The sequence below is a fragment of the Procambarus clarkii genome, chromosome 56 (assembly GCF_040958095.1).
Source record: "Procambarus clarkii isolate CNS0578487 chromosome 56, FALCON_Pclarkii_2.0, whole genome shotgun sequence".
Lineage (NCBI taxonomy): Eukaryota > Metazoa > Arthropoda > Malacostraca > Decapoda > Cambaridae > Procambarus > Procambarus clarkii.
Window position 1 is genome coordinate 29,983,646 of NC_091205.1, and position 19,597 is coordinate 30,003,242.

The 19,597-nt window shown below is 49.5% G+C and overlaps 1 protein-coding gene across 1 annotated transcript in view; it reads right to left on the reverse strand.

Annotated features, from left to right (window-relative positions):
- LOC138353238 (putative carbonic anhydrase-like protein 2) overlaps positions 1-19,597 on the reverse strand; it is an 867,912-nt gene that overhangs the window by 115,438 nt on the left and 732,877 nt on the right. Inside the window, exon 4 of the mRNA XM_069306124.1 lies at positions 12,920-13,210. Coding sequence (XP_069162225.1) covers positions 12,920-13,210 — 291 coding nt within the window. The remainder of the gene's footprint in view (positions 1-12,919; positions 13,211-19,597) is intronic.

Genomic DNA, 19,597 nt, shown 5'->3' on the forward strand with positions numbered 1-19,597 from the left:
GAGTAAACATCAACATGGGTTCTGGAAAGGGAAATCATGCCTAACTAACCTTTTGGAATTCTATGATAAAATATCGAGGATAAGACAGGACAGAGATGGTTGGGCAGACTGCATATTTCTGAACTGCCAAAAAGCCTTTGAAACAGTACAGCATGAGACTGCTGTTCAAACTCGAGAGGCAGGCGGGGGTGGGAGGAAAGGCCCTAGCATGGATAAGAAACTACCTAACAGGAAGGAGCTAAAGAGTTACGGTAAGAGGCTAGAAGTCGGACTGGCGAAATTAACGAGTGGAGTACCACAAGGATCGGTGCTGGGACCAATTCTATTTCTTATATATGTTAACGATATTTTTACAGGAGTAGAGTCTTACATGTCGATGTTCGCGAATGACGCAAAGTTGATGAGAAGAGTTGTGACAGATGAGGATTGCAGGATCCTCCAAGAGGACCTGAACAGGTGGCAGAGATGGTCAGAGAAATGGCTACTGGAGTTCAACACGAGCAAATGTAAAGTTATGGAAATGGGACTAGGTGATAAGAGACCAAAGGGACAGTACACAATGAAGGGGAACTGCCTATCTGTGACGACGCAAGAAAAAGACCTGGGCGTGGATGTAACACCTAATCTATCTCCTGAAGCACATATAAATAGGATAACGACAGCAGCGTACTCTACACTGGCAAAAGTTAGAACATCATTCAGAAACCTAAGTAAGGAGGCATTTAGGGCACTTTACACTGCCTACGTGAGGCCAATCTTAGAGTATGCCGCCTCATCATGGAGTCCACATCTGAAGAAGCATATAACGAAACTGGAAAAGGTTCAGAGGTTCGCAACGAGACTCGTCCCAAAGTTACGAGGGATAGGGTATGCAGAGCGCCTGAAGGAACTGTGCTTTATGACACTAGAAAAAAGAAGGGAGAGGGGGGACATGATAGTGTGAGAGTAGTGAAAAAATGGAATGCACTTAAGGAACAGGTTTTGGAAGCAAATACTATTCATAACTTTAAAATTAGGTATGATAGGGAAATAGGACCAGAGTCATTGCTGTAAACATCCGACGCTCGAAAGGCGGGATCCAAGAGTCAATGCTCGATCCTGCAGACCCAAATAGGTGAGTACAAATAGGTGAGTACACACACAACACACATTTGAATCAACAGAAACTGACGATGGACATAAAATAGTCAGCTTCAAGGTGATGTACTCGAACATAGATGGGATTACAAGCAAGGCAAGTGAACTTAGGGAAAGAGCACAAGAATTAAATTCAGGTGTAATGGGACTCAAGGAAACAAAATCTCAGGAATCAAAACGAATGCAGTGGTCCCCAGGACTACACTGTAATAAGGAAAGAGAGGAAGGGTTGGGGGAGGAGGCAGAGTGGCCCTACGCATGAGAAAGGAATGGAGTTTCAAGGAGATGGTTATCACAGGCTGCGAGGGGTTTAAAGACTACATAACAGGCACCATGACGATGGGAGGACCAAGAGTAATAGCAGCATTGATATATAACCCTCCACCAAACGACAGAAGATCCAGGCAAGAGTATGACAGAAACAACATGGCAGTTAACAATATAACTGAGAGGGCAGCCTCTGCTGCCTGTAGAATTTGATCCCATCTACTCATCATGGGGGACTTCAATCACAGAAGGATAGACTGGGAGAACAATGATCCGCATAGAGGAGAGGAAACATCGAGAGCTAAACTACTTTCTTGTTTAAAAGGAACAAAAAACTTTTTAAGCCAGCATGTCAGGGAACCCATAAAAATGAAGGGAAACAATGAACCAGCGTGACTCGACCTAGTCTTCACTCTGAATGACTCCGACATAAGGGAAATTGACTTCGAAGCCCCAGAAGGAATAAGCGATCACAGTGTACTGACGTTTGAGTATCTGGTCGAAGAAGGGTTAAAGTACTCAATAAATGGAGCTGAAAGCAAAAGGCTAGCATTCCGTAAGGGAAACTAAGAGGAGATAAGAAAGCTCCTAACATATTTAACATGGGAAATAGAGCTCAGGGGAAAGACGGCCCAATGCATGATGGACTACATCACTCAGAAGTGTACGAAGGCAGCAGAAAAGTTTATCACGGCCCAAAAGGAAAAAAAATAAATGCAATGAGAAACCCATGGTTTAATCAGAGATGTAGGCTAGCTAAGCAGCAAAGCAAAAGGGCGTGGAGAAACTAAAAATAACAGGACACTTAAGAGCAGAGACGGTTACCAGAGAGCCAGGAAAGAATACGTCAGGGTGAGAAGAGAAGTAGAAGGGCAATATGAAAACGACAGAGCAAACTAAGACTCAACCTAAATTGCTGCACAGCCACATCAGAAGAAAGACAACAGTGAAGGAACAGGTAATGAAACTGAGGATAGGGGCAGACAGATTCACTACAAACGAAAAAGAAGTGTGCGAGGAACTCAATAAGAAATTCCAGGAAGTCTTAACATTAGAGCAAGGAGAAGTTCCAGTGATAAGAAAAGGAATAGTTAATCAGGCACCGCTAGAGGAATTTGAGATTACCAGTGGGGATAAAGAAAGTTTTTGCTAGAATTGGATGTGACAAAGGCTATAAGCCCAGATGGAATATTGCCATGGATATTAAAGGAAGGAGCAGAAGCACTGTACCTGCCACTCTCCATGGTGTATAACAAATCACTGGTAACATGTGAACTGCCAAAAAATTGGAACACGGCAAACGTAGTCCCAATATAAAAGAAGGGGGATAGACAGGAGGCACTGAACTACAGGCCAGGGTCCCTAACTTGCATACCATGCAAGTTATTGGAGGAAATTGTGCGAAAAAAGCTAGTGGAACATCTGGAGCGAAGGAACTTTGTGACACAACACCAACATGGTTTCAGGGATGGCAAGTCATGCCTCACAGGATTAATTGAATTCTAGGATCAGACAACAAGAATCAGGCAAGAAAGAGAGGGGTGGGCAGACTGCATATTTTTAGATGACCAGAAAGCCTTTGACACAATACCACATCAGAGACTAGTGCGAAAGCTAGAGATGCAGGCAGGAGGGAAAGGGAAGATACTTCATTGGATAAGAAAGTACCTAAATAACAGAAGACAGCGAGTCACTGTGAGGGGTTAGGTCTCAGACTGGCGAGACGTCACCAGTGGAGTCCCGCAGGGTTCAGTCCTTGGACCCTATACTGTTTCTGATATAAGTAAATGATCTACCAGAGGGTTTAGAATCATTCCTCTCATTGTTTGCTGATGATGCAATAATTATGAGGAGGATTAAGCGGAGGAAGATGGTATGAGACTATAAGATGACCTTGGCAGAGTGAATGAAAGGTCCAACAAATGGCTGCTAATGTTCAACCCGAGTAAATGTAAGTAATGAAACTAGGCAGTGGAAAGAGCAGGCCAGACACAGGATACAGAATGGGAGATGAAGTCCTTCATCAAACGGACAGAGAGAGAAAGTTCTATGAGTTGATGTCACACGAAACTTGTTTCCTGAATCCCACATCTGCAGCATATGCAAGGCTGGGTAATATCAGAACTGCCTTCAGGAACCTGTGTAAGGAATCATTCAGAACCTTGTATACCACATATGTATAGCCCAATCCTACAGTATGCGGCCCCAGCATTGAGGCCGTACCTTGTCAAGCACAAGGCGAAGCTGGAAAAAGTTCCGAGATATGCCACTAGGCTAGTCCCAGAACTAAGAGGCATGAGTTACGAGGACAGGCTGCGAAAAATGCACCTCACGACACTGGAAGACAGAAGATAGGGGAAGACATGATTACTTCCGACAAAATTCTCAGAGGAATTGACATGATAGATAAAGATAAACTGTTTAACATGGGTGGTACGCGAACAAGGGGACACAGGTGGAAATTTAGTACCCAAATGAGTCTCTGAGACGTTAGAAAGAACTTTTTCAGTGTCAGAGTAGTTAACAGGTGGAATGCATTTGGCAGTGATGTGGTGGAGGCTGACTCCATACACAGTTTCATATGTAGGTTCATATGATAGAGCCCAGTAGGCTCAGAAATCTATACATCATTTGATTGACAGTTGAGAGGCGGGACCTAAGAGCCAGAGCTCAACCCCCGCAAGCACAACTAGGTGAGTACATCCTCCTCGACTCACAGACAGCGCGAAGATAAGGACCCGTCTTGCAGCCATCGTCTTGGAATTAATAAACTAAGAAATATATTTAGGTCAGTTGGATACTGGGTTATTGTGGCCAGACATTGCGGGGGCGAGGCCCCCCTCCCCCCTTCCCCTCGCGCCCCGCCACCCACAACAATCCATCAACGTCACATCACAGTGTTAAGAGGCGCCATCCCGCGGTGCCTGGAGGGGACAGCTATCGGTGTTGGGTTAAAAAGGCAAGACACAGAACGGTGAAGCGCATGCCTCTTGCCCCGGTGGTGTCCTGACTCTACTCTACGTAGACCAATCTGTCTATACTGTTATAATATTTGTTTTTGTACTGGTTGTGGTACCCGGCTGCTCCCGGGGTCTTTCTCCCAATGTCACCCTCCTATCACTTCTGTAATTCTCCCTTCTCCATCTTTGTCCCTAGTCTCATGTCTCTCCCAACCTCTCCCGTCTCCATCAACCTCCCCTCTCACAAATTCCCTCCTCTCTCACCTCTCCCCCCCTCCCCCCTCCCCTTGTCTTCCCTTTCCCTGCTCTCCTCTATCTCTGTCTTTCTCTCTTGGAAAATATATTACTGTCATCCGAAAGTAAGCATCAAAACTCTACGGAAACAAAACTTTTAATTTTATTTACAACTTCATGACAATCGCAGTGGGGGTCGCTCACCGAATGAGAATACTATTAAAAGTACTAGTGCTAATGGCGGTAGTACTATGAGATACCAGGACCCTAAGTGGTTGGTATGTGGGTCCTGGGAAGCCGCTGGGAGGACTGGGGTCTCGGGTGCCCGTGAACACACAGCCTGCAGTGGAGTAGACTGTGTGTGGAGGCCACTCACAGCCAATAGAGGGGGGTCGCTGTAAATGTAGATATTTCCGAATGAGTGGCACCCTGGACGGACTGTGACTCTCCCATACCCACCATAATTCATCTTAGAAAGTTGAATAAGGCGCCTGACCTCCAGCCCTGGGTAGACACAAGGACTAACAAACAAACAAATATGCACACAATAATACTCTTCTCTAGATATTCATTTATTACTTTCTGAAATAAGATAATGGGAATCCCGGTCTATAATTTATTTATATTATGAAAAATTTAAAATCAAATCAGATCCCAATAAGAATGTTGTCTTGTGACATTTCTTCCTTAGCAATGCTGAGGCATTATTATTATTATTATTATGATATAAATATTATTAATTTATCGTTATTTATAAGAATCTAATAGTGGTATCTGGCGTTGTTACCACAGGCACTGGCAACGGCAGTCTTGACATGTGTTCACTATTAAAGCTAAGATATAACCTCATTATTCTTCAACACAACATAAGAACCGAGGCTCAAGGCAGGCCAATATTGGCCTGCGGGTCTTCGCTTCGTCCCCAACCGTCACAACTGTGACTGAACTGTTGAGAGAGGTCGCTGGGCCTGCTCCGGGACCTGTATGTGGTCTCCGTGTTGATGAATGTCTTATCAACCAATCAGAAAACGATGCAGACGGGAAATTGGGCGACTTTTGAAATTGAATTTCATTTCTTGCTCATAAATTTCACAACAGCCAATCAGAAAGCTGAATAGATGGGACAAAGTCAGTGGTTGGCTATAGAGTTGGTAGCAGGGAAGATATTTTTACTCTCAAGCATAAATTTGATGCATGGTTCAAGGATGTTGCACCAGCCAATCAGAAAACGATATAGACTTGAGGGAGTCAAAGGACTGGCCGCGTAAGTCGTGTTGGTGGGGAGACACTGCGACTTTCACACACAAATTGATTCATGAATTCAGTTTGAGCGAGACATGGCAAGGCTTCCTGTTCGATATCGACCTCTTTTGTGTTCGAAATTAGTTTATTCCTTGTGAGGCTTCAAGAGTTGTCTTACCTGTCAACCCGTTCTCGCAAATTTAATAAGTCAATATTGACTTATTACATATGTGCATAGGTGACATACTTAACATAATAGTTTCCCTTGAAAAGCTTCATAAAAAACACCAACCTTACCTAACCTACTTAGTATGTTAAGATAAGCATCTTATTGCTTCGTAATTACAATTACTACCTAACCTATACCTATAATAGGTTAAGTAACAATTGTAATTACGAAGCTATAAGATGCTTATTTTAACATACTAAGTAGGTTAGGTAAGGTCGGTGTTTTCTATGAAGCTTTTCAAGGGAAACTATTATGTTTAGTATGTCACCTATGCACGCAACTAATAAGTCAATATTGACTTATTAAATTTGCGAGAACGGGTTGCACCTGTGTGTCCTCAAGTGTTCCCTCTACACATATGTGAGTCCTCATTAATTGGTGTGATATTTTGACCATCAACTTATTGAGATAATTTATCACCCTATGAGTAACACCCTCACGTCATGAGTGACACCCTCACGTCATGAGTGACACCCTCACGTCATGAGTGACACCCTCACGTCATGAGTGACACCCTCACGTCATGAGTGACACCCTCACGTCATGAGTGACACCCTCACGTCATGAGAGACACCCTCACGTTAGGAGTGACTCCCTCACGTCATGAGTGACACCCTCACGTCATGAGTGACACCATCACGTCATGAGTGACACCCTCACGTCATGAGAGACACCCTCACGTTAGGAGTGACTCCTCGCGTCATGAGAGACACCCTCACGTTAGGAGTGACTCCCTCACGTCATGAGTGACACCCTCACGTCATGAGTGACACCCTCACGTCATGAGTGACACCCTCACGTCATGAGAGACACCCTCACGTTAGGAGTGACTCCTCGCGTCATGAGTGACACCCTCACGTCATGAGTGACACCCTCACGTCATGAGTGACACCCTCACGTCATGAGTGACACCCTCACGTCATGAGTGACACCCTCACGTCATGAGTGACACCCTCACGTCATGAGAGACACCCTCACGTTAGGAGTGACTCCCTCACGTCATGAGTGACACCCTCACGTCATGAGTGACACCCTCACGTCATGAGTGACACCCTCACGTCATGAGAGACACCCTCACGTTAGGAGTGACTCCTCGCGTCATGAGTGACACCCTCACGTCATGAGTGACACCCTCACGTTATGAGTGACACCCTCACGTTTTGAGTAACACCCTCACGTCATGAGTGACACCCTCACGTCATGAGTGACACCCTCAAGTCATGAGTGACACCCTCACGTCATGAGTGACACCCTCACGTCATGAGTGACACCCTCACGTCATGAGTGACACCCTCACGTCATGAGTGACACCCTCACGTCATGAGAGACACCCTCACGTTAGGAGTGACTCCCTCACGTCATGAGTGACACCCTCACGTCATGAGTGACACCCTCACGTCATGAGTGACACCCTCACGTCATGAGAGACACCCTCACGTTAGGAGTGACTCCTCACGTCATGAGTGACACCCTCACGTCATGAGTGACACCCTCACGTTATGAGTGACACCCTCACGTTATGAGTGACACCCTCACGTCATGAGTGACACCCTCACGTCATGAGTGACACCCTCAAGTCATGAGTGACACCCTCACGTCATGAGTGACACCCTCACGTCATGAGTGACTCCCTCACGTCATGAGTGACACCCTCACGTCATGAGTGACACCCTCACGTCATGAGTGACACCCTCACGTTATGAGTGACACCCTCACGTCATGAGTGACACCCTCACGCCATGAGTGACACCCTCATGTCATGAGTGACACCCTCACGTCATGAGTGACACCCTCACGTCATGAGTGACACCCTTACGCTATGCGTGACACCCCTCACGCTATGAGTGACACCCTTACCTGATGAGTGACACCCTCACGTTATGAGTGACACCCTCACGTTATGAGTGACACCCTCACGCTATGAGTGACACCCTCACGCTATGAGTGACACCCTCACGCTATGAGTGACACCCCTCAAGCTATGAGTGACACCCTCACGCTATGAGTGACACCCTCACGTTATGAGCGACACTCTCACGTTATGAGTGACACCCCTCACGCTATGAGTGACACCCTCACGCTATGAGTGACACCCTCACGTTATGAGTGTCACCCTCACGCTATGAGTGACACCCTCACGCTATGAGTGACACCCTCACGCTATGAGTGACACCCTCACGCTATGAGTGACACCCTCACGTTATGAGTGACACCTTCACGCTATTAGTGACACCCTCACGCTATGAGTGACACCCTCACGCTATGAGTGACACCCTCACGTTATGAGTGACACCCTCACGCTATGAGTGACACCCTCACGTTATGAGTGACACCCTCACGCTATGAGTGACACCCTCACGCTATGAGTGACACCCTCACGCTATGAGTGACACCCTCACGCTATGAGTGACACCCTCACGTTATGAGTGACATCCTCACGCTATGAGTGACACCCTCACGCTATGAGTGACACCCTCACGCTATGAGTGACACCCTCACGTTATGAGTGACACCCTCACGCTATGAGTGACACCCTCACGTTATGAGTGACACCCTCACGCTATGAGTGACACCCTCACGTTATGAGTGACACCCTCACGTTATGAGTGACACCCCTCACGCTATGAGTGACATCCTCACGTTATGAGTGACACCCTCACGCTATGAGTGACACCCTCACGCTATGAGTGACACCCCTCACGTTATGAGAGACACCCTCACGTTATGAGTGACACCCTCACGCTATGAGTGACACCCCTCACGTTATGAGAGACACCCTCACGCTATGAGTGACACCCTCACGCTATGAGTGACACCCTCACGTTATGAGTGAGACTATCGCGAGAAGTGATTATAACTCCTCTTAACATTATATATCACCTTGGACCTATAACTTAAGACAAAATACCTCACTCTGAAAAAATACATCACTGATATACTCACCCTGGGACACACTACTCACCCTGACACACACTACTTATCCTGGCACACACACACTACTCACCCTGGGACACATTACTCACCCTGTGACACATTACTCACTCTGGCACACACTACTCACCCTGGGACACATTACTCACTCTGGCACACACTACTCACCCTGGGACACATTACTCACTCTGGCACACACTACTCACCCTGGGACACATTACTCACTCTGACACACACTACATATCCTGGCATACACACACACTACTCACTCTGGCACACACTACTCACCCTGACACACACACACACTACTCACCCTGGCACACACTACTCACCCCTGGAACATACTACTCACCCTGGCACACACTACTCACCCTAGCACACACACACACTACTCACCCTAGCACACACACACACTACTCACCCCTGGAACATACTACTCACCCTGGCACACACTACTCACCCTAGCACACACACACTACTCACTCTGGCACACACTACTCACCCTGGCAAACACTACTTACCCTCGCACACACTCACTGCTCACCCTGGCACACACTACTCACCCTAGCACACACTACTCACCCTGGCACGCACTACTCACCCTGGCACACACTACTCACCCTAGCACACATACACTACTCATCCTGGCACACACCACTCACCCTGGCACACACTACTCACCCTGGCACACACTACTCACCCTGGCACACACAATACTCACCCTAGCCCACACTGCTCACCCTGTCACACACACTACTCACCCTAACACACAGTACTCACCCTGACGCACACTACTCACCCTAGCACAGACACTACTCACCCTAGCACACACTACTCACCCTGACGCACACTACTCACCCTGGCACACACACTACTCACACTAGCACACACCACTCACCCTGGCACACACTACTCACCCTGGCACACACTACTCACCCTGGCACACACAATACTCACCCTAGCCCACACTGCTCACCCTGGCACACACACTACTCACCCTACCCCACATTACTCACCCTGGCACACACACTACTCACCCTACCCCACATTACTCACCCTGGCACACACACTACGCACCCTAACACACAGTACTCACCCTGACGCACACTACTCACCCTGACGCATACTACTCACCCTGGCACACACACTACTCACCCTAGCACACACTACTCATCCTGGCAAACATACACAACTCACCCTGGCACTCACTACTCACCCTGGCACACACTACTCACCCTGGCACACACTACTCACCCTGGCACACACTACTCACCCTAGCACACACACACTACTCACCCTGGCACACACTACTCACCCTGGCACACACTACTCACCCTAGCACACACACACACACTACTCACCCTGGCACACACTACTCACCCTGGCACACACATTACTCACCCTAGCACACACACACTACTCACTCTGGCCTCTGGCACACACTACTCACCCTGGCAAACACTACTCACCCTGGCACACACTACTCACCCTGGCACACACTACTCACCCTGGCAAACACTACTCACCCTGGCACACATACACTACTCATCCTGGCAAACATACACAACACACCCTGGCACACACTACTCACCCTGGCACACACTACTCACCCTGGCGCACACACTACTCACCTTGGCAAACACACACTACTCACCCTGGCACACACACTACTCACCCTAGTATACAATACTCACCCTAGCCCACACTACTCACCCTGGCATACACACTACTCACCCTAGCACACACTACTCACCCTGGCACACACAATACTCACCCTAGCACACACTACTCACCGTGGCACACACAATACTCACCCTAGCCCACACAATACTCACCCTAGCCCACACTACTCATCCTGGCACACACACTACTCACCCTACTCCACATTACTCACCCTGGCACACACACTACTCACCCTAGCACACACTACTCATCCTGACGCACACTACTCACCCTGGCACACACACTACTCACCCTAGCACACACTACTCCCCCTGGCACACACATTACTCACCCTATCACACACTACTCACCCTAGCACACACACTACTCACTCTGACGCACACACTACTCACCCTGGCACGCACTACTCACCCTAGCATACACTACTCACCTTAGCCCACACTACTCACCTTAGGATACACTACTCACCCTTGCATACACTACTCACCCTAGCACACACTACTCACTTTTGCACACACTATTCACCCTAGCACACACTGTTCACCCTGACACACACACACTACTCACCCTGACACACACACTACTCACCCTAGCACACACTACTCACCCTTGCCCACACTACTCACCCTAGAACACACTGTTCACCCTGGCACACACACACTACTCACCCTGACACACACACTACTCACCCTAGCACACACAACTCATCCTAGCACACACTACTCATCCTTCCACACACTACTCACCCTAGCACACACTGTCGGAAAATCCGACACCATTTAATAATATCATACAGGCAGATAATATTGCTGTGTTGTATAAACAAGTTAACCCATAGAAAATGTAACTTGTAGTGGAATTTACGTCTATAGAAAACGAGATATCATTACCACATACTATTATAAATTCACCCCCTATTATGGTGGGAATTATTCTTAAATACATTAGTCTTTGGACTTTACCATCATAAAAACATCTCATATAAATTAAATTAAAATAGAGTAAATGTGACCCTTCTATCACTTACTGTCATCTGGACAATGTAGGCCAGTGGCGTGAGTGAGGAGGGAGGGGTCAGCCATTGTTATTGTTTAAGACCACGGAGTCGTGGTGCGAATTATGGCTCCTATAAATTCTCTTGGATGAAGTGTTATGGAAGATCAGAGTAGTGATCTGCCATCATCAACACGCTGTCATCACTCTCAAGGGAAGTGTCTTTCCGAAACCCGTTTATCTAATCATTTTTGGCCATTAATGTCAGTAGATAGGGCGCACCGGTTAGAACACGAATGATCGACTCAAACAAGGTAATTAAGCCTAGGTCTTTATGGTTCAATGTACAGTGTTTTCTCTGATATAGCTGTCATATATTAGGATTCTGGCTTCATAGCTAGCGCTTTTTTGACAGGTCAAGACGAGGAAGCATGCTTTGTGTACCAGTTACTGGGTGATGGAAGCTACCTCAAAGAGGATAATTTGGTGTCTACATCCTGGTTATACCTGGTGGACTAAGGCCTGCTGTACAATAAGATAAGGAACCTCTTCAATGCTCACTAATGTGTAGTTAATACTGTAGTTTGATTGGCTGCATATATATAAATTTAATATAAACCCCCCTAATGTGTAGAGGATCGATTTGTGAGATTATTGCAGAAATACAGTCCACTTAACATCATACAAATTGCTATCGAAGTATACAAATTAACGTAAATATAAATTCTATATAAATTCACATAAATTAAATAAATATAAATCTCACAGGTCGGTTCCCACACACACTGTTCGCCCTGACACACACACACTGTTCGCCCTGACACACACACACTACTCACCCTAGCACACACTACTCACCCTAGCACACACTAGTCACCTTAGCATACACAACTCACCCTTGCATACATTGTTCACCCTGACACACACACACACTACTCACCCTGTTACACACACAGTACTCACCCTGACACACACACTGTTCACCCTGACACACACACTGTTTACCCTGACACTCACACTGTTCACCCTGACACTCACACACTACTCACCCTGACACACACACACTACTCACCATAACCCACACTACTCACCATAACCCACACTACTCACCCTGGCACACACTACTCACCCTAGCACACACTACTCACCTTAGCATACACAACTCATCCTTGCATACATTGTTCACCCTGACACACACCACTCACCCTAGCACACATTACTCACCCTTGCCCACACTACTCACCCTGTATCTGTAAGAGAGGGGTCCGCCCGTAATATTAAGGGGGGCGTTCCTGTGCCTCCTGCCCCTGTGGGCGTAGACGCTGCCGCCCAGGTGCTCCTCCTCCTGCCCACCCAGGCCGCCCATGCCGTCGCCGCCCATCACTCGCCCCAGGGAGCTGCCCACGCCGCCCACGTTGAGGCTGCCAGACACGCCGCCCATGCCGTCGACGGAGCCGGTAGAGCCCGGGTCGTCCAGGTCCTCGTCCACGGTGAAGACCACGCTGTGGCCCGTGTTGTTGACCACTCCGCTCACCTGCGGGGAGACTGGTCGTTAGTGGCGGTCACCTGCTGCTTGTTAGTCACCACACCTGTCACCTGCTGCTTGTTAGTCGCCACACCTGTCACCTGCTGCTTGTTAGTCACCACACCTGTCACCTGCTGCTTGTTAGTCAGCACACCTGTCACCTGGGGTCACACCCGACACTCCCCTCCCCTGTGGGACATTGTCGGGTCTGTCTGTTTCTGTCCCTGTCCCTGTCTGTGTCTGTCTGACACACCGACCCCCATAGGTGGTGTCCTGTACCCCCGCGATGAGGTCAGGACTTGCAGGTAATAGGTAGCTGGACCCCCGCTACTAGACCCCGGCACTGACCCCCGCTACTGACCCCCACTACTGACCCCCCACTAATGACTCCCGCTACTGACCCCCACTACTGACCCCCACCACTGACCCCCGCTTCTGACCCCCACTACTGACCCCCCACTAATGACCCCCGCTACTGACCCCCACTACTGACCCCCCACTAATGACCCCCGCTACTGACCCCCACTACTGACACCCACTACTGACCCCTGCTACTGGACCCCCACTACTGGACCCCCATTACTGGACCCCCATTACTGGACCCCTACTACTGGACCCCCACTACTGGACCCCCATTACTGGACCCCCATTACTGGACCCCTACTACTGGACCCCCCGCTACTGACCCCCACTACTCACCCCCCACTAATGACCCCCGCTACTGACCCCCACTACTGGACCCCCACTACTGGACCCTCACTACTGGACCCCCACTACTGGACCCCCATTACTGGACCCCCATTACCGGACCCCTACTACTGGACCCCCACTACTGGACCCCCACTACTGGACCCCCATTACTGGACCCCTACTACTGGACCCCCGCTACTGACCCCCACTACTGACCCCCGCTACTGACCCCCACTACTGACCCCCACTACTGACCCCCGCTACTGACCCCCACTACTGACCCCCACTACTGACCCCCGCTACTGACCCCCACTACTGACCCCTGCTACTGGACCCCCACTACTGGACCCCCATTACTGGACCCCCATTACTGGACCCCTACTACTGGACCCCCACTACTGGACCCCCATTACTGGACCCCCACTAATGACCCCCGCTACTGACCCCAACTACTGGACCCCCACTACTGGACCCTCACTACTGGACCCCCACTACTGGACCCCCACTACTGGACCCCCATTACTGGACCCCCATTACTGGACCCCTACTACTGGACCCCCACTACTGGACCCCCACTACTGGACCCCAACTACTGGACCCCCATTACTGGACCCCTACTACTGGACCCCCCGCTACTGACCCCCACTACTGACCCCCGCTACTGACCCCCACTACTGACCCTCACTACTGACCCCCGCTACTGACCCCCACTACTGACCCCTGCTACTGGACCCCCACTACTGGACCCCCATTACTGGACCCCCATTACTGGACCCCTACTACTGGACCCCCACTACTGGACCCCCATTACTGGACCCCCATTACTGGACTCCCATTACTGGACCCCTACTACTGGACCCCCACTACTGGACCCCCACTACTGGACCCCCACTACTGGACCCCCATTACTGGACCCTTACTACTGGACCCCCCGCTACTGACCCCCACTACTGACCCCCGCTACTGACCCCCGCTACTGACCCCCACTACTGACCCCTCTCTACTGACCCCCGCTACTGACCCCCACTACTGACCCCTCTCTACTGACCCCCACTACTGACCCCTCTCTACTGACCCCCACTACTGACCCCCACTACTGACCCCCACTACTGACCCCCACTACTGACCCCCGCTACTGACCCCCGCTACTGACCCCCGCTACTGACCCCCACTACTGACTCCCGCTACTGAACCCCGCTACTGACTCCCGCTACTGAACCCCACTACTGAACCCCACTACTGACCCCCACTACTGACCCCCGCTACTGACCCCCGCTACTGACCCCCACTACTGACCCCCCACTACTGACCCCCACTACTGACTCCCGCTACTGAACCCCGCTACTGACCCCCGCTACTGACCCCCGCTACTGACCCCCTACTACTGACCCCCACTACTGACCCCCGCTACTGACCCCCACTACTGACCCCCCTCTACTGACCCCAACTACTGACCCCCACTACTGACCCCCGCTACTGACCCCCGCTACTGACCCCTGCTACTGACCCCACTACTGACCCCCGCTACTGACCCCCACTACTGACCCCCACTACTGACCCCCGCTACTGACCCCCGCTACTGACCCCTGCTACTGACCCCCGCTACTGACCCCCCGCTACTGACCCCCCACTACTGACCCCCGCTACTGACCCCCGCTACTGACCCCCAATACTGACCCCTACTACTAACCCCCACTCTTGACCCCCACTACTGACCCCCAGTACTCACCCCCGCTACTGACCCCCGCTACTGACCCCCGCTACTGACCCCCGCTACTGACCCCCGCTACTGACCCCCACTACTGACCCCCACTACTGACCCCCCACTACTGACCCCCACTACTCACCCCCGCTACTGACCCCCGCTACTGACCCCCACTACTGACCCCCACTACTGACCCCCGCTACTGACCCCCGCTACTGACCCCCACTACTGACCCCCACTACTGACCCCCCACTACTGACCCCCACTACTCACCCCCGCTACTGACCCCCGCTACTGACCCCCAGTACTGACCCCCAGTACTGACCCCCGTACTGACCCCCGTACTGACCCCCAGTACTGACCCCCGCTACTGACCCCCACTACTGACCCCCGCTACTGACCCACACTACTGACCCCCACTACTGACCCTCGCTACTGACCCCCGCGCTACTGACCCCCACTACTGACCCCCACTACTGACCCACACTACTGACCCCCACTACTGACCCCCGCTACTGACCCCCGGTACTGACCCCCAGTACTGACCCCCAGTACTGACCCCCGTACTGACCCCCGCTACTGACCCCCGCTACTGACCCCCGCTACTGACCCCCGCTACTGACCCCCGCTACTGACCGTCACTACTGACCCCCTCTACTGACCCCCGCTACTGACCCTCGCTACTGACCCCCACTACTGACCCCCGCTACTGAACCCCGCTACTGACCCCCACTACTGACCCCCGCTACTGACCCCCACTACTGACCCCCGCTACTGACCCCCACTACTGACCCCCACTACTGACCCCTGCTACTGACCCCCGCTACTGACCCCTGCTACTGACCCCCACTACTGACCCCCGCTACTGACCCCCGCTACTGACCCCCACTACTGACCCCTACTACTGACCCCCACTACTGACCCCTGCTACTGACCCCCGCTACTGACCCCTGCTACTGACCCCTGCTACTGACCCCCGCTACTGACCCCCGCTACTGACCCCCACTACTGACCCCCGCTACTGACCCCCACTACTGACCCCCGCTACTGACCCCCGCTACTGACCCCCGCTACTGACCCCCACTACTGACCTCCACTACTGACCCCCACTACTGACCCCCGCTACTGACCCCCGCTACTGACCCCCCACTACTGACCCCCGCTACTGACCCCCACTACTGACCCCCACTACTGACCCCCACTACTGACCCCCACTACTGACCCTCACTACTGACCCCTGCTACTTACCCCCGCTACTGACCCCCACTACTGACCCCCACTACTGACCCCCGCTACTGACCCCCCACTACTGAACCCCGCTACTGACCCCTGCTACTGACCCCCACTACTGACCCCCACTACTGACCCCCACTACTGACCCCCGCTACTGACCCCCGCTACTGACCCCCGCTACTGACCCCTACTACTGACCCCCGCTACTGACCCCCGCTACTGACCCCCACTACTGACCCCCGCTACTGACCCCCGCTACTGACCCCCACTACTGACCCCCACTACTGACCCCCACTACTGACCCCTGCTACTGACCCCCACTACTGACCCCCACTACTGACCCCCACTACTGACCCCCACTACTGACCCCCGCTACTGACCCCCGCTACTGACCCCCGCTACTGACCCCCACTACTGACCCCCACTACTGACCCCAGCTACTGACCCCCGCTACTGACCCCCACTACTGACCCCCACTACTGACCCCCACTACTGACCCCCGCTACTGACCCCCGCTACTGACCCCCGCTACTGACCCCCACTACTGACCCCCGCTACTGACCCCCGCTACTGACCCCCACTACTGACCCCCACTACTGACCCCCGCTACTGACCCCCGCTACTGACCCCGACTACTGACCCCCACTACTGACCCCCACTACTGACCCCCGCTACTGACCCCCGCTACTGACCCCCGCTACTGACCCCCACTACTGACCCCCGCTACTGACCCCCGCTACTGACCCCCACTACTGACCCCCGCTACTGAACCCCGCTACTGACCCCCGCTACTGACCCCCACTACTGACCCCCACTACTGACCCAGGAGTTTTAAATGTGTGTTGAACTCTCAGTAAAATGTGCTCACCTAGATGTGCTTGCTCTATCAAGTATTAGCTCCCTAGCCCCACCTAACCAGACGATGGTAACAAGGCGGAGAAGGAGAGGGAAGTGGAGTAAGAGGTGGAGAGGAGAACCAAGGAAACAGGATGACATATCTAGAAAGTCACATAGACAAACATACACAGAAAGCATAGATCATCAGAAGAAAGACAGGGATAAAGAGGGTCTAAATACATGTTCAATGTGCAAATAATTAATGAATACTTGAGTATTTGCTTAATTAAGAACTTTTGAGTAAGTCAAATGCGCTGGTATTTATTTAGCTTTCAATCCCAGTAAAGTATCTACATATAATCAGACAAAAATATGAATAATATATATATTACTCTCAATTAATATTTTATTCTTAATTATGCTTTAATTAGTTTATATGTTTGGAATTCATCCTTATTTCGACTACAGTTTATATATATATATATATATATATATATATATATATATATATATATATATATATATATATATATATATATATATATATATATATATATATATATGTGTGTGTGTGTATATCACGAAAATAAACACGTGATTAAGAATGTGACAATGTCAGACCACGGAGGAAAAATGAAACAGGAAATTTCCTTAAGTACTTTCGTATATTAAATACATCTTCAGAAGGCTGTATTCATTTTTCCTCCGTGGTCTGACATTGTCATATATATATATATATATATATATATATATATATATATATATATATATATATATATATATATATATATATGTCGTACCTAGTAGCCAGAACTCACTTTTCAGCCTACAATGCAAGGCCCGATTTGCCTAATAAGCCAAGTTTTCATGAATTAATATATTTTCTCTAATTTTTTTCTTATGAAATGATAAAGCAACCCATTTCATTATGTAAGAGGTCAATTTTTTTTTATTGGAGTTAAAATTAACGTAGATATATGACTGAACCTACCCAACCCTACCTAACCTAACCTAACCTATCTTTATAGGTTAGGTTAGGTTAGGTAGCCGAAAAAGTTAGGTTAGGTTAGGTTAGGTAGGTTAGGTAGTCGAAAAGCAATTAATTCATGAAAACTTGGCTTATTAGGCAAATCGGGCCTTGCATAGTAGGCTCAGAAGTGAGTTCTGGCTACTAGGTACGACATATATATATATATATATATATATATATATATATATATATATATATATATATATATATATATATATATATATATATATATATATATATATATGTCGTACCTAGTAGCCAGAACACACTTTTCAGCCTACTATGCAAGGCCCGATTTGCCTAATAAGCCAAGTTTTCATGAATTAATTGTTTTTCGACTACCTAACCTACCTACCCTAACCTAACCTAACTTTTTCGGCTACCTAACCTAATCTAACCTATAAAGATAGGTTAGGTTAGGTTAGGTAGGGTTGGTTAGGTTCGGTCATATATCTACGTTAATTCTAACTCCAATAAAAAAAAATTGACCTCATACATAATGAAATGGGTAGCTTTATCATTTCATAAGAAAAAAATTATAGAAAATATATTAATTCAGGAAAACTTGGCTTATTAGGCAAATTTTGCCTTGCATAGTAGGCTGAGAAGTGCGTTCTGGCTACTAGGTACGACATATATATACATATGTATATATGTATACAACACATGTCTAGCTGGCAACATGCCAGCGACCATAAGACCTATCTTTTTTGGAGCATCTCTCTGTGCTCTAAAGAAAAAGGATGGAGGGATCAGGCCAATAGCTGTGGGCAATTCTCTTTGGCGTCTCGTCGCAAAGGCAGCTGCAAGAACAGTTAGTGATGCAGCGGCCAACATGCTGATGCCAAAACAGCTCGGGTTCGGCATTTCACAAGGGTGTGAGGCGGCAGCCCATGCAGCT